At 37.0% G+C, this 26869-nt stretch overlaps 2 protein-coding genes across 4 annotated transcripts in view; both read right to left on the bottom strand.

Annotated features, from left to right (window-relative positions):
• LOC101895787 (sensory neuron membrane protein 2) overlaps positions 1-26869 on the bottom strand; it is an 82668-nt gene that overhangs the window by 20579 nt on the left and 35220 nt on the right. The window lies entirely within an intron of this gene.
• On the bottom strand, positions 2153-8424 carry LOC101898961 (uncharacterized). The gene has a single exon (XM_005186621.4). It carries the CDS (start codon positions 8123-8125, stop codon positions 2201-2203), a length of 5925 nt encoding a protein of 1974 aa, XP_005186678.2. The 5' UTR covers positions 8126-8424; the 3' UTR covers positions 2153-2200.

Genomic DNA, 26869 nt, shown 5'->3' with positions numbered 1-26869 from the left:
ACGATCATTTTGTTTGTTTACAAACTGCTGACAATGACAACGAATGTTTTCTCATCGGAGATCGGACAAAACCAAATTCGGCAGTTCACCACTTTCGGCCAAGCGAAGCAACTCTTTTTAGTCTATTTTCTTTCTGTTGCGGTGTAAGTCCTTGCACTTTTTGGAATTTCAATGGCTTTACCCCGAGCTCATTTTTTAATATTTGCCGTATGGATTTTGTGATATGTCCAGCTCACAAGCCATTTTTCGGCTACTGCGACGCGGGTTTCGATCAAGTCGCTTCGTTACTTTGCGACCCATTTCTGCTGATGTTGCTGTTTTCTTCCGTCCACTTCCTTGACGTCGGGCTACGCTACCAGTATCACGGAGACACTAAAGATTTATTTATATTTAAATGCTGGAGTGCTCTAACGATAACCACATGTGGTTTTCCAGCCAAATATAAAGAAATTACACTATCACGTTTGAATTCCATCACGAATAACTTTTTTCTGGAAAATTCGCACCAAAATACTTTTGTACGCTTGTAAACAATATAAAGAGCTGTCACTGGAATAATTTTAACAGCTGTCGGACGAGTGGCTTAGAAATGACAACAGACTGAAGTTGGTTGCAGTTTTTTCAAATTTTTTGAAAATCGATTCAGTGTTGGGTATAGTTCCCAAATTGTGATTAGTCTGAAGCCATGAAACGCATTCAAATAAGGTTCGTAGTTGGTCTGATCTTCTTAACATAAATTCCCAATATAAACGTTTTTTTATTACCGGAGCTCTACTAAATACGCATAGTGAATTCGAATGAAGCATACATGGAGCTATAGCTATAAAGGTGTCATATATTATGCGAACGGATAGAGCTATAAACTTCAAATTTGGTATGAGAATCTTAGTTGGAAAATAAATTTAGGGTAAGCGGATGAAGACTTAGGAATAGTACTATACTTGGTGCAGTGTGCTATTAGATGATAGTGATTGAAATAAGGGTCGTCGTTCATGTGGAGCCTGGACATATGGAGATGGTTTTGGAAATTTGTACTATAATTGTACGAAAAGTTCCAAGTGGTACTAAATTGGATATTGGGTAAAGGGACTGAGTTAAAATCCTGAAATTTGATATTAAGGTCACTGTTGGTATCTGAGTGGTTTTGGAAATTCGTCCATGAACGTAAGAAAAGTGCAAAATGGTTACCAAATAAGCTGTAATCTGATATTTTGGATTCTGTGCGGGTAGATTAAGTGCTGTCAAAAATATTTTATATGTAAGTATATTCCGCATATAACGGTACTTCCAAATTTTAGGGATATAACAATTGTCGATTTTGTTATAAGTCAAGTTTTTATAGTTTGAGGGTTAAAACATTCAGTCCTGTATTTTGAAAAATCCGATTTATTTTTTCCTTTTTAGCTTCATTATTTTTGGCAAATTATTGCGTAAACAAACATCAGCTGAGAGGCATTTATAACCATCTAAGAATGTACCTAAACACTTAAGGTTTAGCCACTAGATTTATTAAACCCAACATTCAATAGTTAAAACTCCTTAATTTTTATAAGAAAAAAAATTAAAATCAATTTGCACAAAAAATAGGTTACCCAAGGTACGAAAAAGACCCATTAGCGTTGCCATCTTTACATTTTTTTTCTCTTTAAATATTTATGATTGGAGGAATGATTTCTTGAGTTAAACACTTTCGGTGAGACCTAACACTCACATAACAGTACTTTTCAATTTTCTGTATTATAAAAGTTTCAGCCACAATTCCCAAATAAATTGGTTGAACATTGTCATTTTGGTGTCCCTTTGGGGTATTTGAATGTTTTAACTAATCTATTCAACATAGTTTGGAATGAGATTGGAGAAAGCTATAAAAACAACCCAATTTTCAAAACATTTCATTAATAAAAAAACGTAAATATTTTTTTATTATTATTTTATTGGGAAATATAAATTGTCTAACTAAGAAAGCTAAAACTTAAGACTAAGAAAACAACAATGGCTGAAATCTTTCCTGCAAAGGGAATAGATATTTTAAATATGGCAAGGAAAACAAACAAGGTAATAGATTAACAAACAATATTGGTAAGAAAAAAAAAAAAAAAAATAAAAAATCATTAAACAAATAAGAGTATTTTTAACAAAATTTGCATGTTTACATTTCGATTGTATACATTATCAGCTAACTGAAAATCTTCAGCTTTGCTTACTGCCAACGCTTTTTGGTTGTGTTGGCAACACTTCCAGCTGTCGCTTGAAAATTGTACGAAACAATAGGTTTATTCGAATTATTGGTTATATTTTTAAAATCCTGATAAAGTTTGGACTCCTTGATGTGCTGGGGCACCGTCGCCGTCAAATGGCTGGGACTTTTAAACGTTGAAGTTGTAATTTTTTGTTTTATTCTTTCGAAAAATGGATCACTGAAGGGATCGTTTTTATTGCCTTGTGGCTTTGCGGTGGTCGCCAATGACTTGCTGTGTTGCCAACTTGCAGTTGTGGTGGATTGCCAATTGTTTGTTTGTGGTTTACGTGTCGTTTTCGTGTTGCCATTTTGCCATGTGGTTTGTTGTTGCTTATTATTAGAAATCGGTGGGTTTGAAGTGGTGGGTTTTCGAGTTGTGGTTGCATTGGCATATTTTGTTGGTTGTTGCCAATTCCATTGATTTGTGGGACGTTTTGTCGTTGTTTTGGAGGATAACGATGATTTAGTAGTTGAAAATGTTTGGTGTTGCCAATTGTAGTTGTTGCCGTTTTGCCAAGATTTTGTTGTGGTTGTGGTGGGTTTCTTTGTGGATGTTGTCGAGGATGATGATTTCCAGGAGGTTGTGGTAGCAGGTCGTTTTGTGGTCGTTGTAGTTTGGGATTGTTTGGAGAATGTTTCTGCTTTCTTTGTAGTCGAGTTTGGTCGTTTTGTGGTAGTTGTAACGGCTTTAATTGCAGCATTTAATTGGGATCCTTTTTTGTCACTGGAATTCCAAGAGTTTGAAATTTTCGACGATTGAGCAGATTCTTTGGATTTATCCCAATTCCAGCCGGTAGTAGTTTTCGTTGTTGTAACTGGCTTGGCAGTTGTGCTATTCCAGATCCAACTGGTTGTGGCTTTCGTAGTTTTCTTTGCCTGGACATTATTCCAGTTCCATGAAGTTGTGGCTTTTGTGGTTGTGTGACCTGGTCGCTTGGTACTTGTGGTCGAAGGTTTTGAAGTTGAACTCTTGTATTGTCCGCTATTCCAATTCCATGATGCTGTTGTTGGTTTTCTCGTAGTGCTTGGTTGTGTGGTCCTTGTGGTACTTGGTTTTTTCGTCGTCTTTGTGGTAGTCCAGGATGTGGTGCTTGGTTTTGTCGTAGATTTCGTAGTATTCCAGGATGTGGTCTTTGCAGTGCTGGGTTTCTTGGTAGTAGTTGTAGTTTTGGAAGATTTTGTCGTTGATACAGCCTTTATTGGTTTCGATGTAGTGCTCGAAGCTTTCCATTGCCCACTGCTCCAATTCCAGGATGTTGAGGATTTTGTTGTAGTCGTAGTGATCGGTTTTTTGGTTGTTGTTGTTTGAGGTTTTCTGGTCGTTGTTGTCAATGGCTTGGTCGTTGGCTTCTTTGTAGTCGTTGTGGCCCAACTCCATGTAGTTGTAGGCTTTGTCGTACGTTGTGTTGTAGGTCGTGTTGTCGTTTTCTGTGTGGACCTTGAAGTTGTTGTAGTTGGTTTACGAGTAGTGGTTGTCTTTTTTGTGGTAGGTCTTGAAGTTGTTGTCGTTGATTTTCGAGTGGTTGTTGTACTTGGAGTTGTAGTTGTAATCAACGGTTTTGTAGTCGTTGGAGTTTTTGCGGTTGTGGTGGTAGGACCTACTGACCCCGTCTTATTTCTAAAGTTATTACTATCCACATATTTGGAGGGCTGTTGGAAGGGCTTTTGCATGGACTGTTCTTTCCGAATTTCTTCACCGAAAGAGTGTGATGTATCAGGTTTGGGTCTGAAGTTATTACTATCCACATATTTAGAAGGCACTTTTTCAGAACTAATCGGCGAAGTTGCCTGTGGTCTTGCTGCTGCTGCCAAGAAAGGATTCTGGCTATAACTTTGTTGTGATGGCTTTGATGTTGAAGACTGAGTTACTTGAGAGGTTTTAATTGCACCACTTAGGAATGGATTGTTTTTATAATTCGTTGCAGTTTCCGTTTCTCCTTTGGAAACATATTGAACTTTCTCAGATGACTGAATTTGTTCAAAGTGTTGTGAGGGGGAGGAAACCTTAATGGCTCCACTCAAGAATGGATTGTGTTTATAATTGTCGGGACTCGGTATAATTGACGGTGAGGAATCTTTCTTGGTATCTTGTTGTGGCTTGTAGGTCTCATGGCTGGTCAAAGGCTTGGGTGCAATGGGTATCTTACTCAAAAACGGATTATGTTTGTAATCACCAGGTTGTTTGGTTCCAACATTTTGTGTGGTAGCTTGGTATTTCGTGACCACCCGAGTTGATTCGTACAATTCAATTTCATTATTACTGAAACACGAACGTATTTCATCCATTTTGCGATTGCGGCAATGTGGCTTGTAAACAGTCCAAGCATTGAAGCCATCTCCCGACAGCTGGGTATGTTCCTCATGTATGATTTTTATGCATCGCACATCATCTGTAATGTCCGAGTCGAGTAGCTTATTACAAGGTATATTACATGCCTTTCCACCATACTGATCGTGGGAGCACCAATAGAGATCACTGATTTGAAAGAGACCATGATCGGCTGAACCATCTGCATTGAGGCGCCCAACGGCGGCGGTGTTGAAACTTGACTCATGTTGAGCAATACAGACCCAGGTGGGAATCTGTTCCATGGGCATTTTGTGTTTGTGGTACAACTCCTGAGCCAGTTCGCACTTTTTATAGATTTTACCTTTTTTGGAAGCTACTGAAGTTTGTGGTATCAGAGCATTGCTGTTGCTGCCAAATGAAGAGCCAGATTTTGTGGGACTCTCCTTCAGTTCTTTTTCGGAGAAACATTGCTTCACACGATCCAGACCCTGATTGCGGCAGTGAGGTTTGTAAACAGTCCAGGCATTGAAACCATCCCCCGAAATTCTTGCATGTTCTTCGTGAATAATTTTGATACACCGCACGTCATCGGAAATGTCGGAGTCAAGGAGACGATCACAAGGAATATTACATGCCTTACCACCATACTGATCGTGGGAGCACCAATAGAGGTCGCTTATCTGGAAGAGACCATGATCTGCAGAACCATCAGTATTTAAGCGACCATCGGCGGCGGTATTAAAACTAGACTCATGTTGAGCAATGCAAACCCAGGTTGGAATTTGATCCATGGGCATTTTATGTTTGTGGTACAATTCCTGTGCCAGCTCACATTTGTTGTAGATTTTTCCCTTCTTTGTTGAACCCGAACTGTGGGGTATAAGAGCATTACTAGTACTGGTTGATGTTACTGACTTCGTTACACTCTCCTTCAGTTCTTTTTCAGAAAAACATTGCTTCACACGATCCAGACCCTGATTGCGGCAGTGAGGTTTGTAAACAGTCCAGGCATTGAAACCGTCTCCGGAGATTCTTGTATGCTCCTCATGAATAATTTTTATACACCTCACGTCATCGGAAATATCAGAGTCCAGCAGGCGATCGCAGGGAATATTACATGCCTTCCCACCATACTGATCGTGGGAGCACCAATAGAGGTCGCTTATCTGGAAGAGACCATGATCTGCAGAACCATCAGTATTTAGGCGACCAACAGCGGCGGTATTAAAACTAGACTCATGTTGAGCAATGCAAACCCAGGTTGGAATTTGATCCATGGGCATTTTATGTTTGTGGTACAATTCCTGTGCCAGCTCACATTTGTTGTAGATTTTTCCCTTCTTTGTTGAACCCGAACTGTGGGGTATAAGAGCATTACTAGTACTGGTTGATGCTACTGACTTCGTTACACTCTCCTTAAGTTCTTTTTCGGAAAAGCATTGCTTTACACGATCTAAACCCTGATTGCGACAGTGTGGTTTGTATACTGTCCAAGCATTAAAACCATCCCCGGAGATTCTTGTATGCTCCTCATGAATAATTTTTATGCACCTCACGTCATCGGAAATATCAGAGTCTAGCAGGCGATCACAAGGAATATTACATGCCTTACCACCATATTTATCATGAGAACACCAATAGAGATCACTGATTTGGAAGAGGCCATGATCTGCCGAGCCATCTGTATTTAGGCGCCCAACTGCAGCAGTGTTGAAACTCGACTCGTGTTGAGCAATGCAAACCCAGGTTGGAATCTGTTCCATGGGCATATGATGTTTGTGGTATAATTCCTGAGCCAATTCACATTTGTTGTAGAGTTTTCCTTTCTTCGTCGAACCTGAACTCTGGGGTGTCAGAGCATTACTACTGGCACCGAAAGAGGATCCAGATTTTGTGTGACTCTCCTTAAGTTCTTTTTCGGAGAAACATTGCTTCACACGATCCAAGCCCTGATTGCGACAGTGTGGTTTGTATACTGTCCAAGCATTAAAACCATCCCCGGAGATTCTTGTATGCTCCTCATGAATAATTTTTATGCACCTCACGTCATCGGAAATATCAGAGTCTAGCAGGCGATCACAAGGAATATTACATGCCTTACCACCATATTTATCATGAGAACACCAATAGAGATCACTGATTTGGAAGAGACCATGATCAGCGGAGCCATCTGTATTAAGGCGCCCAACTGCTGCAGTATTTAAACTTGATTCATGTTGAGCAATGCAAACCCATGTAGGTATCTGGTCCATGGGCATCTGATGTTTGTGATACAACTCCTGGGCCAACTCACATTTGTTATAGATTTTACCTTTATTAACGCTTACAGCCTGCGAGCCCGATGCCGAAGGCACGGCAAGCGTGTTAGCCCTATCCAAAACTTTCGAATCAAAACATTGACGAATGTGCTCAATATTTTGATTTTGACAGCGTGTCGAGTAAACAACCCAAGCATTAAAGCCATCTCCTGAAATCCGTGTGTGTTCGTCATAAATTGTCCTCACACAAGCAACATCATCCGTCAAATCATCATCCATTAGCTTTTGGCAGGCCATCTTACAGGCCTTCTCCTGTGGCGCCACATCCGAGCACCAGTAACGATCACTGATCTGAAATAGACCATAATTGACACTACCATCACCGTTGTTACGTCCCACCGCCCTGGTGTCAAGGGAAGATTGATGTTCGGCGATGCACACCCAAGTAGCGATATCCTGCAGTGGAAAACGATGTTTAGAATAAAGTTCTTGGGCTAGGGAGCAACGTGTATAGACTTTACCCTGTTGTTTGCCGCGCCCGCTATTCACGTTGCGTTGAATGTCATTGTAGCGGGTCAACGTCGCCGTCGACTGGCTTTGTGGTTTCTGTGCATGATATTGCTTGCCAGAACCAGAGCCTTCATAATGGTAGCCCCCAGCTTGGGGTTTAATTTTATTAAGAAATGGATTATGCTGATAATTTGGACCAATGGAGTACTGGGTGCTCGGCGCTGATGCCGAGGCCTTTTGTCCATGGACACTTAACAAGAATGGATTTGAATGATATTTCTTTGAAACTTTTGCAGAATCCTGCACGGAGTTTGGTCCCGTTTGAGGATAGCTTTTGGGTGGTTGATTGGCAAAACAAGCGGCCACTTGTTTGTAGTCTTGGCTGCGGCAGAACGGCTGATATGTTGTCCAGGCATTGAAACCATCACCCGATAGGCGGGTGTGTTCCTCATAAATCGATTTTATGCAGCGTACATCGTTGGAGATGTCATTGTCCAGAAGTTCATTGCACATTAGGCCACAGGCTTTTTCGCCGCGATAACTATGGCTGCACCAATAGAGATCACTGATCTGAAAAAGTCCATGATCGGCCGAACCGTCACTGTTTAAACGACCCACGGCGGCGGTATTGAAGAGCGATTCACGTTGTGCAATGCACACCCACGTTGCTATTTGTTCAAGCGGAACGCGATGCACATGGTGCAGTTCACGCGCCAACTCGCAGCGATCGTAGATTTTAGCCCATACCGGGCTCGCGCCAAAGCTAACAACGCACAATAAAACAAATAACCGAGCCGAGCATTGTCTCGTATGACGCTGTATTAACATAATTCGCTAAAATGCTCGTTAGTGTTTTGTTTTTTATTCCGTGTCTCAACACAGCGGAAGGGCAATATAAAATTATTAATTGTTATCACTTTGATATGGCCAAACGTTCGGAATTTCAATTTTTTGTTTTTTCATTCACTATTTTTTTTTATTAAAACAAAAGATGTTAATTTATGCGTATTGTTATTCTTGTACCGAAAATCACACACGCGTTAGGTTTTTCGAATTTCTTTAGGTGCTTTTAACCCGTCCAGAAGATGTGTTTCGCTTCGCGTCTGCTCATTAACTGATTCTGTTCGCTTTGTGCTGGCTTATTTTTTCTCTTTGCTGCGTTTCATTTCCGTTTTATACACACACTCACACACATGCTTAACACTTTCATACGGCTCAAACATTGTTGGTCAAGCCAGGCCAGATCAGATCACACCAGACCAGAAGTGTTGAAGATTCACTCTTAACATAGTCAACACCAGACACCAATCAAACTTGCTTATACGCATTGTGGGCACAGTGTTTAGAATGGCCTTGAACATGTCTCATGAGAAGATACGCAGAAAACTACTTGAATAGACTAATAAAGGTGTGGATTAAAAAGTTTACCGGTACAGGCCACCGTGATTTATCATTGGGACAGTAAAGTCACTTAGGGCTAGTAAAGTCACTAGACTTCGGAAAAAATTTATTATTTATTCAGATAATTAAGTAGAGTCACTGCCTGGTTTTCAACAGATCAATAATAAAAAATCTACACCTTTATGTGGGTAAATTTGAAAATGTAAAAAAGAGGGGAGAGAAATATTAAAAAGTGGCAAAATTGAGTTTTTTTTTTTTTGTAATTGCACATACAGGGTAAGATAAAAAAACTGCAACCAACTTCAGACTGCTGTCATTTCCAAGCCACTTGTCCGACAGCTGTTAAAATTATTCCAGTGACAGCTCATTATATTGTTTACAAGCGTACAAAAGCATTTTGGAGAGAATTTTCCAGAAAAAAAGTTATTCGTGATGGAATTCAAGCGTGATAGTGTGATTTCTTTATATTTGGCTAGAACACCACAAGTGGCTATCGTTAGAGCACTCCAGCATTGAAATGTGAATAAATCTTTGGTGTTTCGTACCATCGTTCGTTACCGTGATAATGGTAGCGTAGCCCGACGTCAAGGAAGTGGACGGAAGAAAACGGCAACATCCGCAGAAATGGTTCGAAAAGTAATTAAGCGATTTGATCAAAATCCGCGTCGCAGGAGCTCGTGGGCTGAACATATCATTCGGCAAATATTGGAAAATGAGCTCGGGGTAAAGCCTTTGAAATTCCAAAAGTGCAAGATCTTACACCGCAACAGAAAGAAAAAGCCAAAGAGTTGCTTCGCTTGGCCGAAAGTGGTGAACTGTCGAATTTGGTTTTCTCCTATGAGAAAACATTTGTTGTCCAGTAGTTTGTAAACAAACAAAATGATCGTGTTTACTTGCCAAAGAGGTCAGCTGAAAATGTTCACCTTCGGTTGGCCACCAGAACTCAGGCGCCGGCCATGGTGATGGTGTGGGCTGCCATAACAGCCGATGGTCGCTCTCGGCTCATATTAATCGACCGTGGCATTAGAATAAATGCCGAATATTATGGCGAAAATATTCTGGAGGGTGGACCGTGGACATTACAACAGGACTCAGCACCATCGCACCTAGCACGCCCCACCGAAGAATAATTACAAAATGAGGTTCCTCGCTTCATTTCCAGCACAGAATCGCCACCAAAATCTCCGGATACCAGTCCGTTGGACTATTGTGTCTGGATTATTTTTGAAAGCAAGGTTGGCACTAAGAACTACCAAAGTGTCGATCACCTCAAGCAAGCGCTTCGCCGGGAATGGGTCAAAATACCGCAGAGCAACATTTGATGCTATTATCGACATTTTTGCTTTCATTCAATAAAATTAAAAAAAATATGTATAAATTGAATTTGTTGCAGTTTTTTTCATTTCACCCTGTATATAGACAATTCCTTTCCATGGAGTACAGTACTCACAAGGAACTCCTTGTGTGGATTTTAAAAAAATTTTATTGAAAATTTTGGCTACAATTATCCAAATACCGAATATAGGGAGGTCCCTGGATCTATATAGACAACTCCTTTCAACGGAGTAAAATAAAAATGTGGTTACCATTATCAAAATACTGAAGATCGGGAGGTACTGTTATATGGGGGATCCACGATGTCGTGGACCTATTTAGACAATTCTCTTCCAGGGGGTGAAGTACTCAGAAGGAACTCCTAGTGTGAACTCCTAGTGTGAGACAATTCCATTAAAAAAATTTTCAGAAATCATCAAAATACCGAATATCGGGGGTACCGTTATATGGGGGCTATACGATATCGTGGACCTATATAGACAATTCTTTTCTAGGGATAAAGTACTCACAAGGAACTTCTTGTGTAGAATTTCAGACAATTCCATTGAAAATGTGGTTAAATTATCAAAATACCGAATATCGGGGGGTACCATTATATGGGGGACCAATATAGACAATTCTCTTCCAGGGGCAAACTTCTCTAAAGAAACTCCTTGTGAAGATTCTCGGAAAATTCTATTGAAAAAATTACCTACAATTATCAAAATACCCTCTATACCATGTATGGTGGGGTGGTTGACGTGTTGTCGGACCGAATGGTCGGATGAAAGTCTGAAATGTTAGCCGACTTTCGAACGACTTTCGGAACGAATTCGCATATATATTCATGGAAATTCGGAAGGGAAATTAGAGCGGTCGGAACGATCTCCGGACGAAAGGTCTTATGAAGTTCTGATGTATCAACAAAAACTGCCATAATGTAATGACAAAAACAAGTAGCAATAACACTTGACTAATTTTCAGTAATGACAACTGTGTATATATACAAACACATGGGATAATGTTAATTTAATACAAATACAAACAATTCCAGAAAAGTGTATAAAATATGGTATCAATAAAAAGCAAATATTCATTTTATATAAAAAAATAAAATAACTATTTTTCCTCGTCAAATATATAAGAACACTTATTGGCGAACGCATTTTTCCTCGACAACATTTACGTACTAAGTTATCCACACTAAAAAGGCATTTCTATCCCATTGACGATGTATTCAAGGGCGTACTTTTTGTCTTTAATAGGGTTTATTTCATTTGAAGCACGGTAAACAATGGATTTTCCTTGTTTTAACTAATTTATATAAAATATCAAGTTGATTTCGAAATCTTTAACCTTTAAAAAAAAAAAACTATGCTTTTCATTTGCAGTTGGGTTCCCTTACGTTTTATGGGTATTTAAACACTGTGCGACGGCAATCAATACCTGTTCGTTTGGTTTTCGACGTCTTACAGTAGCCGGCAGTCGTTACGTGAAGGATAGTTTTGAAATGTGTCTATGTTTTGTTTTCAACATTGACTTAATCAATTGGACAACAAACGCCCTGTTAAATAAACACAAACAAATGTTATCTCTTCGCATGCATTTTAGCTGGACAGAGGGCATTATACTCTTTACTATCAGTTCAGTCTAAGAGATTAAAGAGTGGGAGAGGAAAATATATAGCTGGGAGCGAACTTGGCGGAACATTAATCGTCTGTAAATTCAGTGATGTTCTTAACTCCCGCTCACAATCTCTCTCTCTCTTTCTTTCTCCAGGTTTGTTGTTTTTTACTGTCATCATTTCATTACCAAACATTTATTTTGCATTGATACGAAGCGAATTGACGGTCTATCGTCACATTCCAATGGGTGACAGAGTGAGTGAATGAATGCATGCATGGATGGATGGTCAACACCATCAGGTTTCCAAACGAAGATTAATGGCACAAGCTTAGCTCGGAGTCAATGTTAAAATAATGCAGTTTGTTTATTTGTTTTGTAGTAGTGACTAGGCTAGTGACAGTTATTTGTATTTGTGTTGAAAAATAATATTGTATGTTTGTTTGTGTTTTGCAATATCTCGTTGATTTTTTATTGGTTAAAGATTGATCTTTGTGCTGAAATGCCTTTAAAACCCTGAACATCTGTTGGAAAGAGAAGATATGGGGAAAATAAAAATTAAGTCCATACTGAAATGAAGAAATGCCCAGAAGAACCTTGTTACGCGATGACTCTTTAGACCAACTGTAGAACTAATGTCGAAATCTAATAGAGCCGATGCATTGGTAAACCCCATTAAGAACACAAACCTTTAAATTATAATTATTTTTGACGGAAATAAGGCATTAAACACCCAAAGCAATTTCAGAACGAATAAATTATATGTCCTTCACAGAGAGGAGTAGAAAGATTATTCTCTTCTTGTAGTGCTTCTATGCAATTCTATCAAAAACACATTTTTTTTCGAAAGCTCCCTTTATCTCGTTTAGTTCGTTTACTACAGGACCACTGGTTAGGATTAATCAGCTTTGGTGTGTAACATCAACAAGGAAGAGGTATTAGATTTTATAAAAGAGTTACACAGCTAGATGGCTTCAGAGTAACACTTTGGATTATGGAAGAAAATTTTCCGATATGTATCAACACATAAATATAAGGAGGTGCAAACCTTTGACCCGTTTTAGCAATGAGTGGTCCGATCTATTCTTTATATATATATTTCAGGTTAATTGTTCACAAAATGGCCAATATCAGTCCTAATGACCTGAATTTTGGTACATCCGATCGATTTCTAGAAGCAATAACATCAATTTTGGTGAAAATCGGTTTAGATATAGCTATAGCTGCCATATATATGTTTCATCCGATTTGGGGTGTTAAGTACCTCACATGAGTAATATGCACTTCACAATCGGATCAGATTTGGATATAGCTCCCATATATATCTTTATCCGATATCAATTTTATTGTGCACCGAATGGCTAATATCAGCCCAAATGAACTGAATCTTGGCAATTCCAACAGAATTAATACTAGAAACAATAACTTTAAATTTACATATATAGCTATAGCTCCCATATATATGTTTCATCCGATTTTGTGTAAAAGTTCCTCTCATGCGTAATAAGCACTCCACAACAAGGATATTTGATACCGGACATTAGATACAGCTCGAGTATGCCTCTGCCAAATTTCATTGAGATCGGTTCAGAATGATTATACCCTCCACCATAGTTGGAGGGTATATTAAGTTTGTTATTCCGTTTGTACACCTCGAAACATACATTTTAGACCCACAAAGTATATCTAGAATATATATACTTTTTGGGTCTAAAATGTATAAAATAAAATTCTATGTCGATTTAGCGATGTCCGTCCGTCTATCCGTCTGTGGAAATCACTCTAGCTTCCGAACAAAATGAAGTAGGTTGATAAAATTTTACTCGAATGTATATTATGTCTGCAGGACTTTTTGTATTGCAAATGGGCCATGTAGGTCCACGCCTTCGTATTTTCGGTATTTTGGTGATTTAAGCCACATCATTCACCGAATTTTTTTCAAATTTGGTATTTAAAGTTCGTAATATATGCTACAGCCTATGACAGAAAATTGTCTGTGCAGGTTCACGTCTTCGTATAGCCCCCATATAACGGTACCTCCCGATATTCGGTGTTTTGATGCTTTTAGCTACATTATTATTCACCAATTTTTTTTAAGTTTCTCATTTGAAAATTGTAATGGCTTATGACAAAAGTTGACTATGCATGTTCACGTCGTAATATAGAGCCTAATATAACAGTATTTTTAAGATTTTATTTTTAATTTTTTTAACGGATTTTATTTTTTTATTTTTTGAAAATTGACAAATTCGTTCCAAATGTTGAAGGGTATTTAAAGTTCGGCCCGGCCGATCTTACAGATTTTTTACTTTTTTTTTTAAGTTTCGCATTTGAATATTGTAATGGCTTATAACAAACGTTTTCTATGCTGGTCTACGTTTTCGTATAGACCCCAATATAACGGCCTATATTTGGCATTTTTAAGATTTTCATAGAATTTTTAACGAATTTTAGTTTATTTTGAAAATTTCCAAATGCGCTTCAAATGGTGGAGTTTATTCAAATTTCGTAATTGATCCACATTTTCGTATAGACCCCATATAACTTTGCCTCCGGATATTCGGTATTCTGATGATCTAACGCATATATCTTAACGGAATTGTTAAAATTCGGTAAATTCTATCTCTTGTGGCAGATTATTGTCCACCTAAAATCTCACGTTTTTCCTATAGCCCTCATATAACGATACCTCCTGATATTCCATATTCTGACGGTTTTAGACACATTTCCAGGGAAATCATTTAAAACCCGGTATGCACAGTTTGTCATATAACTTTGCCTCCGCATATTCGGTATTCTGATGATCTAACGCATTTATCTTAACGGAATTGTTAAAATTCGGTAAATTCTATCTCTTGTGGCAGATTATTGTCCACCTAAAATCTCACGTTTTTCCTATAGCCCTCATATAACGATACCTCCTGATATTCCATATTCTGACGGTTTTAGCCACATTTCCAGGGAAATCATTTAAAACCCGGTATGCACAGTTTGTCATATAACTTTGCCTCCGGATATTCGGTATTCTGATGATCTAACGCATATATCTTAACGGAATTGTTAAAAATCGGTAAATTCTATCTCTTGTGGCAGATTATTGTCCACCTAAAATCTCACGTTTTCCTATAGCCCTCATATAACGATACCTCCTGATATTCCATATTCTGACGGTTTTAGCCACATTTTTCAGGGAAATCATTTAAAACCCGGTATGCACAGTTTGTAATTTGTTCTGTGGCAGAACAATGCTCGAATAAGCTATTTAAATTTTAGCCAAATTTTTAAAAGAATATTTCAAATTTACAACAACCACTGTAGCAGGACACTTGTACCATCGACTTTATAGTATTTTGAAGACTTTTTATCAACCGATTCCTCTGGCAATATTTAATACCGATACTTTTACTTCTAAAAGGTTTTCTTTACCCCCTTTATTAAAAGTTCGGCTCCACTTTTTTACTATGTTTTTTATACCCTCCACCATAGTATGGAGGGTATATTAAGTTTGTCATTCCGTTTGTAACACATCGAAATATACATTTTAGGCCACACAAAGCATATATATTCTTGATTCTATGTCGATTTATCAATGTCCGTCCGTCTGTGGAAATCACTCTAGCTTCCGAACGAAATGATGGATACTACATCATAAAGCAGAAAATGGGCCATGTAGGTCCACGTCTTCGTATATCCCCCATATAACTGTACCCCCCGGTATTTCGATGATTTTAGCGATATTTTTTACTGGAACAATTTCAAATTTGGTATTTGAGGTTCGTAATGAATACTCTAGCCTATGACATAAAATTGTCTGTGCAGGTCCACATCTTTGTATAGCCCCCATATAACGGTACCTCCCGATATTCGGTGTTTTGATGATTTTAGCGACTTTTTTAACCGGAATCGTTTCAAATTTGGCATTTGAAGTTCGTAATGAATACTATAGCCTATGACAGTAAATTGTCTGTGCAGGTCCACGTCTTCGTGAAGCCCCCATATAACGGTACCTCCCGATATTCGGTATTTTGATGATTTTAGCGACATTATTTACCGGAATTGTTTCAAATTTCTCTTTTGAAGTTCGTAATGAATACTACAGCCTATGACAGAAAATTGTCTGTGCAGGTCCACGTCTTCGTATAGCCCCCATATAACGGTACCCCCCGATATTTGGTATTTTGATGATTTTAGCGACTTTTTTAACCGGAATCGTTTCAAATTTGGCATTTGAAGTTCGTAATGAATACTACAGCCTATGACAGAAAATTGTCTGTACAGGTCCACGTCTTCGTATAGCCCCCATATAACGGTACCCCCCGATATTTGGTATTTTGATGATTTTAGCGACATTATTTACCGGAATTCTTTCTAATTTCGCATTTGAAGTTCGTAATGGATATTACTGTCTATGACAGAAAATTGTCTGTGCACATCCACGTTTTATAACCACCATGGTACCTCCCTATATTCGGTATTTTGATGATTTTAGCTACATTATAAAGGGATTTTTTTCAAGTTTCACATTTGAATATTGTAATAGCTTGTGACAAAAGTTGCCTATGCAGGTCCACGTCGTCGTATGGACTCTAATATACGGCTACATTAGGTATTTTCAAGATTTTAACAGAATTTTTAACGGATTTTATTTTTTTTGAAAATTGTTAAATTTGTACCAAATTGTGCAGCTTTTTAACTTGTTATAAAGATAAACTCTTAATCTTCTGTATTACCGCCTGGCCATTGGATCCGATGACTTCATTTCTAACGTTATTGATATACGTTTGAGTTCCACTATTCATAATTTGTTTAATAAATGTGAGCATATTCAAAGATCGTCGACTATAGTACTCGTATGCTACAAAAGTTGTTCATTATTTACATTTGTTTTGGCGATGATGAACAATAAGTAGCACTTGTAGCTGCTATTTGCACCCGACAACCAACCAAAGTGAGCGACAAATGATCGACGTTTTCTTTTAATTATAATTAATGACTAATAGTTTCTGGTAGAGAAGAGGTATGTGCCTTTCTTTAGTCTCATGGTAGGTTAATGGAAATTGATTGAAAAAAGAATAGACAAAACAAAATTAAATATTTTGTAAATGAACTACATATTTCTTACACGTGTAAGTACATATTTGATCTATGCCCAGCGGGGCAATGAACTACTTTTCACAAAATAAAGAAACTTAAAGAAATTTGGATTGTAATCTTTTTTTATTCAAATTCCAAATGTGAATGCTTTTAGCTCAACATAAGGCTATTGCTTAATTTCTCATGGTTTCATATGTCCCTAGAATTATTATAATCTCTTCATTAGGAATGTATGAGTTGAAAAAAAGTTCTCAGTTACATTATCATTTGTTCATGATCGAATCACATTTAACACGTTAAGTGATACTCCCACAAATGTCAAAATGTCAATTTAGAGAAAACATTGAATTGTCCATCCATCAAATTGTAACATGCGAATACTTTCATATTAAAATAAAAAAAAAAAAACTAAATCCCATAGATTAGAATTACATTTGATTTTATCAAAATAAAATTGACAATCAACCACATTTTTAAAATGTATATCCAAAACCTAGAAGATATGTCTACATGAACTTGTCTGACAACTATGAAGTAAATAACATAATGTCACTTGTTAATGATGACATAAATACGCATAAGTGTGTGTGACACTGTTTGACAAGATTATTTTTTTTTTATTTTTACCACACATAGTATGGAGGGTATATTAACTCATTCCGTTTGTAACTCATCGAAATAATAATTTTAGACCTAACAAAGTATATATATTGTTGAAAAAAATTCTAAGGCGATTTAGCACTGATCGTCCGTCCGTCTGTTGTAAACAAAACGAATTAAGATAGGAAAGTAAAATTTTGCAAAGATCAGGCAAAAAATCCCCAAGTAATTGTAGCCCATTTATTTTCAATGAAATTGTCTAAAAATTCACAAAAGGAGTTTCTTCTGAGTACTTTTCCCCCTGGAAAAATATTGTCTATATAGGTCCCCGATATTGTATGTCCCCCATATAACGGTACCTCTCTGCATTCGTTATTTTTATGATTTTAGCTACATTTTTCAATGGAATTGTCTAAAAGCCCATACTAGAAGTTTTTCTATGCACTTTAGCCCCCGCAAGGAATTGTCTATCATAGATACACGACTTCGTATAGCCGCGATTCAATGGTACACCCCGATAGTCCATATATTTCTAGGGACACCATTCACCGGAGTTATTTCAAAATTTTGTATTCGTAATGAGTTATTTTTATGATTTTAGCTACATTTTTCAATGGAATTGTCTAAAAGCCCATACTAGAAGTTTTTCAATGCACTTTAGCCCCCGCAAGGGAATTGTCTATATAGAAACACGACTTCGTATAGCCGCGATTCAATGGTACACCCCGATATTCCATATATTTCTAGGGACATTATTCACCGAAGTTATTTCAAATTTTGTATTCAGAATTCGTAATGAGTAGTGGGGCTATTACAGAAAATTTTCAATGCAGGTCCAGGTCTTCGTATAGGTTCCATACATCAGTATCTCTCTATATGCGGTATTTTGATGATTAAAGGTACAATATTCATCGAAATTTCTTGAATTTTTGTGTTTGAAGTTCCTAATAGCCCCGATATAACGATACCTCCCTATATTCGGAAAAGACAATCTTAAAAATACCGAATATAGGAAGTCACCGTTGTATTGGGGTCTATATGACGACGACGTGGACCTGCATAGGCAACTTTTGTCATACAATATTCAAATATAAAACTTGAAAGAAAATCCGAATATAGGGAGATACTGTTATATCGGGGCTATACCAAAACGTTGACCTGCACAGACACTTTTCTGTCATAGGCTTTAGTATCCATTACGAAATGCAAATACCAAATTTCGAACAATTCCGGTCAAAAATGTCGCTAAAATAATCAAAATACCGAATATCGCGAGGTACCGTTATATTGGTGCAATTATACAATACAATTTTCTGTTTTAGGCTGTAGTAACCATTACGAACTTCAAATACCAAATTTGAAATGATTCAGGTCAAAAATGTCCCTAAAGTCATCAAAATACTGAATATCGGATAGTGCAGTTATATGGGGGCTATACGAAGGCCTGGACCTGCACAGACCATTTTCTGTCTTAGGCTGTAGTACTTCAACTACCAAATTTCATTTCCAATACCAAATTTGCAACATTTTCGGTGAATAATGTCGCTTAAATCACCAAAATACCGAAAATAGGGAGGTACCATTATATGGGGGCTATACCAAAACGTGGACCTACATGGCCCATTTTCAATACCAAAAGTCCTGCAGTCATACATTTGAGTAAAATTTTATCAACGTACTTCGTTTCGTTCGGTAGTGAGTGATTTCCACAGACGGACAGACTGATAGACGGACATCGCTAAATAAGCATAGAATTCTATGCTGATGAAGAAAATATATACCTTGTGGGATTTAAAATGTATATTTCGAGGTGTTACAAACAAAATGACAAACTTAATATACCCTCCATACCATTGTGAGGGGCATAAAAACATTAAGTTCGGCCGGGCCAAACTTTTAATATCCTCCACCATTGGCTAAATAAAACATTTTTATATAAAAGTATCTGGATTAAAACGCTTTCCATTTTAAACTACAAATACCAGTGAGTCCGTTTGGATAATGTTGTTAAACTTTTCAAAACCAAAAAAAAAAATACTACAAATACCAATTTTTAGATAAATCCGTGAATGGGAATGGAATCATCAGGAGGTACCGTTATATGGGGGTTATACCAAAACGTGGACCTATACATCATACAATGTTTTGCCACCGGAAGTTTAACCCATTACGACCTACGCATACCAACCTTTAGACAAATTTGTGGCAAAAATCATCAAAATACCGAATATCGGGAGGAACCGTTATATGGAGGCTATGCCAAAACGTGGACCTATACATACAATGCTACGCCACCAGTGCAAGAAACCGTTATGACATACATATACCAATTTTTAGATAAATCCCTGAAAAACTGTGGCGAAAACATTAAAATTCCAAATATCGGGAGGTCCCGTTATATTCCGTCTTTTCCAAAACGCGTACCGATATATCTGATTTTCAATACCAACCATCGTAGACACAATACAAATTGTTCTGCCAAATTTATAAGCTATACGTCAAGTTATGTGTGCTGTATCGTGTTTTAAACAGACAGACAGACGGATATCGTTAAATCGACTTAGAATTTTATGCTGATAATGCAAACGATGTCTCTTCCCAAACATTATAACATTCAGAATTATATAAAAACTATGTGAGTCCTTAATACAAAATCGGTTGAGCCATATATATGGAAGTTATAGCTATGTATGTATAAGCTATTTTAATGAAATGCGATACCAATGTTTTATTGGTAATATGTGATATTTGTTTACCAAATCTCATTGTTATCGTTCTCATTTATATAAAAATCCTTTTCTGCCAGCCCTCACAACAGCCAAGTCATTATTTTTGCCCATCTGCAGGGCAAATCACTTGAAAAATTAGTACGAAAAGAATATAAAATGAAGCACAGTTTTGACCATATCTAATGATATATGTATGCCCCCTGTGGCCATCCGACTGCGGATATACAACCTGTATAACAGTGTCGTTCTGACTCGCTCTCGCGTTTAATTAATAAGAATACATATTTTATGTATTTCTGGTTTAATATTTCAAATGCCATCAAACGCGGTTGTCAACCTGTCTGCCACGATAGCTGTTCACAGTTTGAAACGTCACAGCCTCTCATTTGTCATTGATTGACTAGTCGGAATTATTAGACAGCTTAGCGTTTATTAACGACAAAAAAGCAGGCAAGCAGCAAAAAACAACAAAAGCGTATAATAAACAATATAAATAAGTGTTAGAATTTGTGCGGATTTGTTTACCAATGGCCTATACGACCAAAAAAAAAAAACACTTTGCAGTAATAATGGGTCTGTTCGTAAACTTTTGTAGAATTTACAAAATCTACTCCATATCTCAATTACAGATACCAAAAGAGACCTCAATATCAAATGTCGGGATTCCAGCTCTATAGATACACGGAATACCAAATATAGCACTATTTATTACTTTTCGTACAATTATAGTATACATTTTCAAAACCATTTCCATATCTAAATTCCAGAAACCAACCGAGACCTCAATATCAAATTTGAGGATTCCAGCCGTATTTTCTGACCCAATACAAAATTTCGTACCATTTAGGACTTTTCGTACAAATACATATAGGACGCAAAAAGTGACATACATTTCAAATTTCAGAGTTTCAACTATACCCCTTCACCCAATACCAAATTTAGTACTGTTTAGTACTTTTCGTAAAAATGTGTACTATAATTTCCAAAACTACATGCAGCACCAATATCACATTTGATAATTCCAGGCCTATCCCTTTATCCAACATCAAATTTAGTACTTTTCGAACAATTATAGTACACATTTCCAAACTACTGCCACACCTCTAACACAGACATCATCAGTAATCTTAATATCAAATTTCTGAATTTCATCTCTATCCCTTCACTCAATATCAATATAGTACCATTCAGTACTTTTCGTACAATTATAGTGCACATTTCCGAAACCACATCCCTATGCCCAAGCTACACATGAACAGCGACCTGAATGCCAAATTTCAGATGTTAAAAATTATCTGTTCATCCAATACTAAATTATACCAAATAGAGTTCAGATTAGTACTTTTCGTGCACTTGTGGTACACTTTTGAAAAACGAACTTTTAGTAAAAATCTACCACCAATAGGGACTCCAATACCATTATTTCAAAGATGATCTTAATGCCAAATTTTAGACTTCCAACTCAATTCCTTACCCATATACCAAATTTAGTACCTGTCGGTACTTTTTAGTTCGTTCTTTCAAAACCACCTCCAAATCTCAGACCCTGCACACTAACAGGCACCCCAACGTCCAATGTCAGATTTCAAGCATTGTCCGTTTACGCTATACCAAATTTAGTACCTTTCGTACGCTTGTTGAAGGTATTTCCAAATCGAGTTCAGTATCTTAACCCTACCCACCAAAATAGACCCCAATACCAACATTTTAAATGTCCAGATCAATCCAGGCAACCAAAAAATGTCGGCAAAATTGTACTGAATTTAGTACCATCAACACTACTTCCCAAACTTGATTTTTATACCAAATGTCAAGATTTCAGCTGTATCCTCTCACAAAATACCAAATGTTATAAAATAGAGCGTTTTTTAGTACACTTCTAGTCCAAATTTCTAAAAGCCCAGCCTTATTTAACGCCTACCAGATGCAAACTTTCGCCTGGGCGTTGATGAATCAGTCACTCACTCATTTAGTACCATTAGTACATACCCAATCTCTACACTTCAACAGCAATCATGATTTTCAATTTCAGGATTCCGACTCACACAAATCCAAATTGTGGCAAATTTAGTACACATAAGTGCGAATTTCCATAACTTCCTACCATACTGCCTCATACAATCCCAATCCATATCTCCATACTGCTTCATAAAATCCCATAGAAACCTTATTTCCAAATTTCACAATTCCAGCTCTATCGGCTCATGACAATTCCAATTTGTACCAAATTTTGGCACCATGTAGTACCTATAAGTACGAAATTCCCAAAACTTCCTTCATATCCCGATCCTACACTTCAACAGTAATCTCAAGTCAAAATTTATTCAATTTCCAGTTCTATCGGTTCACCCAAATTTAAATTGTACAAAATTGAGTAATTTTAGTACATATAAGTCTAAATTCCAAAAATTACATACATATCTCAATATTACACTCCAACAGTAATCTTAATTCCAAATTTCAGAATACCAGCTCTATTGGTTCTCCCAAATCCAAATTGTACCAAATTTAGTACCATTTAGTACACATAAATATAAATTTCTATAACTACCCACATCATACAATCCAAAAGTATTCTTATTTCTTAATTTCAGAATTCCAGTTTAATACCATTAGTACATATATAAACGAATTTCCAATACTGCCTAGAATGCCAAAGTAATCTTATTTCCAAATTTCAGGATTACAAATCTATTGATTCCTCGTCGATTGGAATGGGCCCAAAGGTCCGTCGAATATGGGCAACCCTGTAAATAGTCTAGTTCTTTTCATTTTAAAAATTATTGGACGCGCTACAAAAATCACCTAACATATGACTCTAACAATACATGGAAACTGGCCTTAGGTTATGAATATGACAATTTTAATCTAAAGCCTGTGAGTTAATCCATCTATATGTAAATATACTGGAAAATATATTATTAGTAAACGAACAAAGTTGTTGTAAGTTGTAGATATGCAACATTTAACAAAAAGCGTTCCATTGCTGTTATACTGCATCTCATTTCCATAACAATGGTTTAATTGATACTCTATTAATTATGCTCAAATTAATAGGTGATAGAGAACAATAGTTTATACTAATCATCCCTTATTTGCAGATGCATTTAACTGCACGCATGCCGTCAATAGGTGCGGATTATTACGCGATTATTAAACCGTTTTTATACCCTACACCACATAGTGGTAAGGGTATTATGTCTTTGTGCATTTGTTTGTAACATGGAGAAGGAAACGAGATAGACCCATAGTTACTTTTGAGAACCTTCATAGAATCACTTTCTGAGTCGATTTATGCATGTCCGTCCGTCTGTCCGTCCGTCCGTCCGTCCGTCCGTCCGTCCGTCCGTCCGTCTGTCCATGTATTCTTGTGAACAAAATGCAGGTCGCATTTATTATCCGATTGAGATGAAATTTTCCAAACAATATTTTTTTGGCCCAAGGACGAACCCTATTGAAATTGGTGAGAATCGGATCAAATTTAGATATAGCTCCCATATATATCTTCATCCGATTTCGGGTTAAATGAGCACCAAATGTCCACTATCAGTCCAAATTACCTGAATTTTGGCACACCCAACCGGGTTCGGCCTAGAAGCAAGTATATCAAATTTGGAGAAAATCGGTTCAGATATAGCTATAGCTCCCATATATATCTTTCATCCGATTTGATCTTTAAGTCCCTCACATTCCTACTATGCACTCCACAACCGTGATATTTGGTACCAGGTATTAGGTGGAGCACAGAAATAGCTGTTTTAAATTTTATCGAAATCGGTTCAGATTTGGATATAGCTCCCATATATATCTTCATCCGATTTCGGGTTAATTGACCACCAAATGGGCAATATCAGCCCAAATGGCCCGAATTTTGGCACATGTGACCGAGATTAGCCTTAAAGTAAATACAACAAATTTGGAGAAAATCGGTTCAGATTTGGATATAGCTCCCATATATATCTTCATCCGATTTCGGGTTAATTGTGCTCCAAATGGCCGATATAAGCCCAAATGGACTGAATTTTAGTACATTGGACCAAATTCAGCCTAGAAGCAAGTACATCAAATTTAGTGAAAATCGGTTCAGATATAGATATAGTAAGCATATATATGTTTCATCCGATTTAGTGTTTTAGTCCCTTACATTCGTAATGTTCACTCCACAACCGTGATATTTGGTACCAGATATAAGGTACAGCCCAGAAATAGCTGTTTGTAATGTTATCGAAATCGGTTCAGATTTGGATATAGCTCCCATATATATCTTCATCCGATTTCGGGTTAATTGTGCATCAAATGGCCGATATAAGTCCAAATAAACTGAATTTTAGTACATCGGACCAAATTCAGCCTAGAAGCAAGTATATCAAATTTAGTGAAAATCGGTTCAAATACAGATATAGCAACCATATATATGTTTCATCCGATTTAGTGTTTTAGTCCCTTACATTCGTAATGTTCACTCCACAACCGTGATATTTGGTACCAGGTATTAGATGGAGCACAGGAATAGCTGTTTTAAATTTTATCGAAATCGGTTCAGATTTGGATATAGCTCCCATATATATCTTCATCCGATTTCGGGTTATTGACCACCAAATGGCCGTAATAGCATCAATTTTGGCAAATCCGACCGAAACCAGCATAGAAGCAAGTACACCAATTTTAGTAAAAATCGGTTCAGATATAGCTATAGCTCCCATATATATGTTTCATCCGATTTCGTCTTTAAATCCCTCACATTCGTAATATGCACTCCACAGAAATGATATTTGGTACCAGTTATCAGATAAAGCCCAAAAATAGTTGATTTTAATTTTATTAAAATCTGTTCCGATTTGGATATGCCTCCCATATATATCTTCATCCGATTTCGTGTTAATTGTGCATCAAATGGCCAATATCAGCCCAAATGGCATGAATTTTGGCAAATCCGACCGAAACCAGAATATAAGCAAGTACTCACATTTTAGTAAAAATCGGTTCAGCCTAGAATCAAATACATCAAACTTGGTGAAAATCGGTTCAGATATAGCTATAGTTCGTAAAATGCACGATAGAATTAGATAGATTTTGATTTGGTACCAAATATCTCATAGAGCTCTGAAATGCCCTGTATAAACCTTTTTACGAGAGCTCTACTAAATATGCATAGTGGTGTAGGGTATCATATAGTCGGCCCCGCCCGACTTTTGAGCTTTCCTTACTGGTTTTTTTTCATTTTACTGGTCATTGGTGGACTGCTTGTCTGCCAATGAGCATGCTGCTCTTGACGAGTATGGTGATAATGTATGATGGTTCCATGTTAGTTCCATGTTGTGTACATAAAATTAATAAACATATGTTAATTAAGCGGAATTAAAAAAATCATAGAAAATGCCATCGAACGAATGCCAGTTATTAATTACCGGCGATTCTCACATAATTGCAAGCTGATATTTAATCATTGTATCAGCTTACACGCCCATAGCGACGATGCATGTTTCTACTCGCTGTCAAACAACTTGAAATTCGTAACGGATGCGGTATTCAGAATGACATTTTGAAAATGCGTCGGAGAAAGGAGATGTACTTCGAAAATGTCAGAAATAAAGATGGATATGTGGCAGGTGATAGAATGTACATTTGTCAAGTGGTGACATTGATTTTATATTAATTTTAGAAAATTTTAATTAATGTTGAATGTTGCATTTATGTTTAGTGAATGTTATGAGGAAAATATAATAAACTAGCTGGGACAAACGTTGGTTGGAGAATGTGGAGAAAACCTTAAAAATCTAAAACACTTTAAATAACCGCCACCATTTGGAAACAATTTGGAATTTAAATTAAAAGTAAATAAAATCAGTTAATTTTTTTAATCTTAAAAATACAAAATATAGCAGTTATATTTAAGACGTGAATCTGAAAAGTCATTACTATATTCAAATACGAAACATAAAAAAATCGTAAATAATGTAGCTAAAATCATCAAAATACCGAATATGGGGAGGTACCGATACATGGGGGCTACACGAAGACCTGTAACTGTATAGACAATTTTATTTGGAACTTTAAATACGAAATTGTAAACAACTCCGGCGAATATTCTACCTAAAATCGTAAAAATACCGAATATCGGGGCTATACGAAGAGCTGGACAAGAATTCCGGTGAATAATGTAGATAAAATCACCAAAATATCGAATATGGAGAGGTACCTATACGAAGACCAGGACCTGCATAAACTATTTTCTGTCTTTAAAATATTGAATATCGGGGGTACCGTAGCATGTTGGCTATACGATATCCCGGACCTATAGAGACATTTCTCTTTCAGGAGTAAAGTGCTTAGAAAGAACTTCTTGTGTGGATTTTCAGAGTATTCCAATGAAAAATGTAGCTAAAATCATAATTCGAATATAGGGATAGAGGATATCGTGAACCTATATAGACAATACTCTCCCAGGGGATAAAGTACTCAGAGGGAACTCTTTCTGTGGACTTTCGAAAATTTAATTTATAAAATTGTCTGCAATCATCTAAATACCGAATATCGGCTGTACCGTTTTATGGGGGCTGCATGATATCGTGAACCGATATAGCCCATCTTCAAACTTGACCTGCCTGCAGACAAAAGACTGATTTGTGCAAAATTTTAGCTTCCTATCTTTATTAGTTTTGATTCAAGCGTGATTACAAAAGACGGACGGACGGACATGGCTAAATCGTAGTAGAATTTTACGCTGAACATAAAATTATTATTTTCGATGAACGGAATGACGAATTAAATATACCCTCGATACTATGCATGGTGGAGGGTGTAAAAATTT

The sequence above is a fragment of the Musca domestica genome, unplaced genomic scaffold (assembly GCF_030504385.1).
Source record: "Musca domestica strain aabys unplaced genomic scaffold, Musca_domestica.polishedcontigs.V.1.1 29, whole genome shotgun sequence".
Lineage (NCBI taxonomy): Eukaryota > Metazoa > Arthropoda > Insecta > Diptera > Muscidae > Musca > Musca domestica.
The sequence above is the reverse complement of the archived record's forward strand: the minus strand, read 5'-3'. Positions and strand labels throughout refer to the sequence as shown.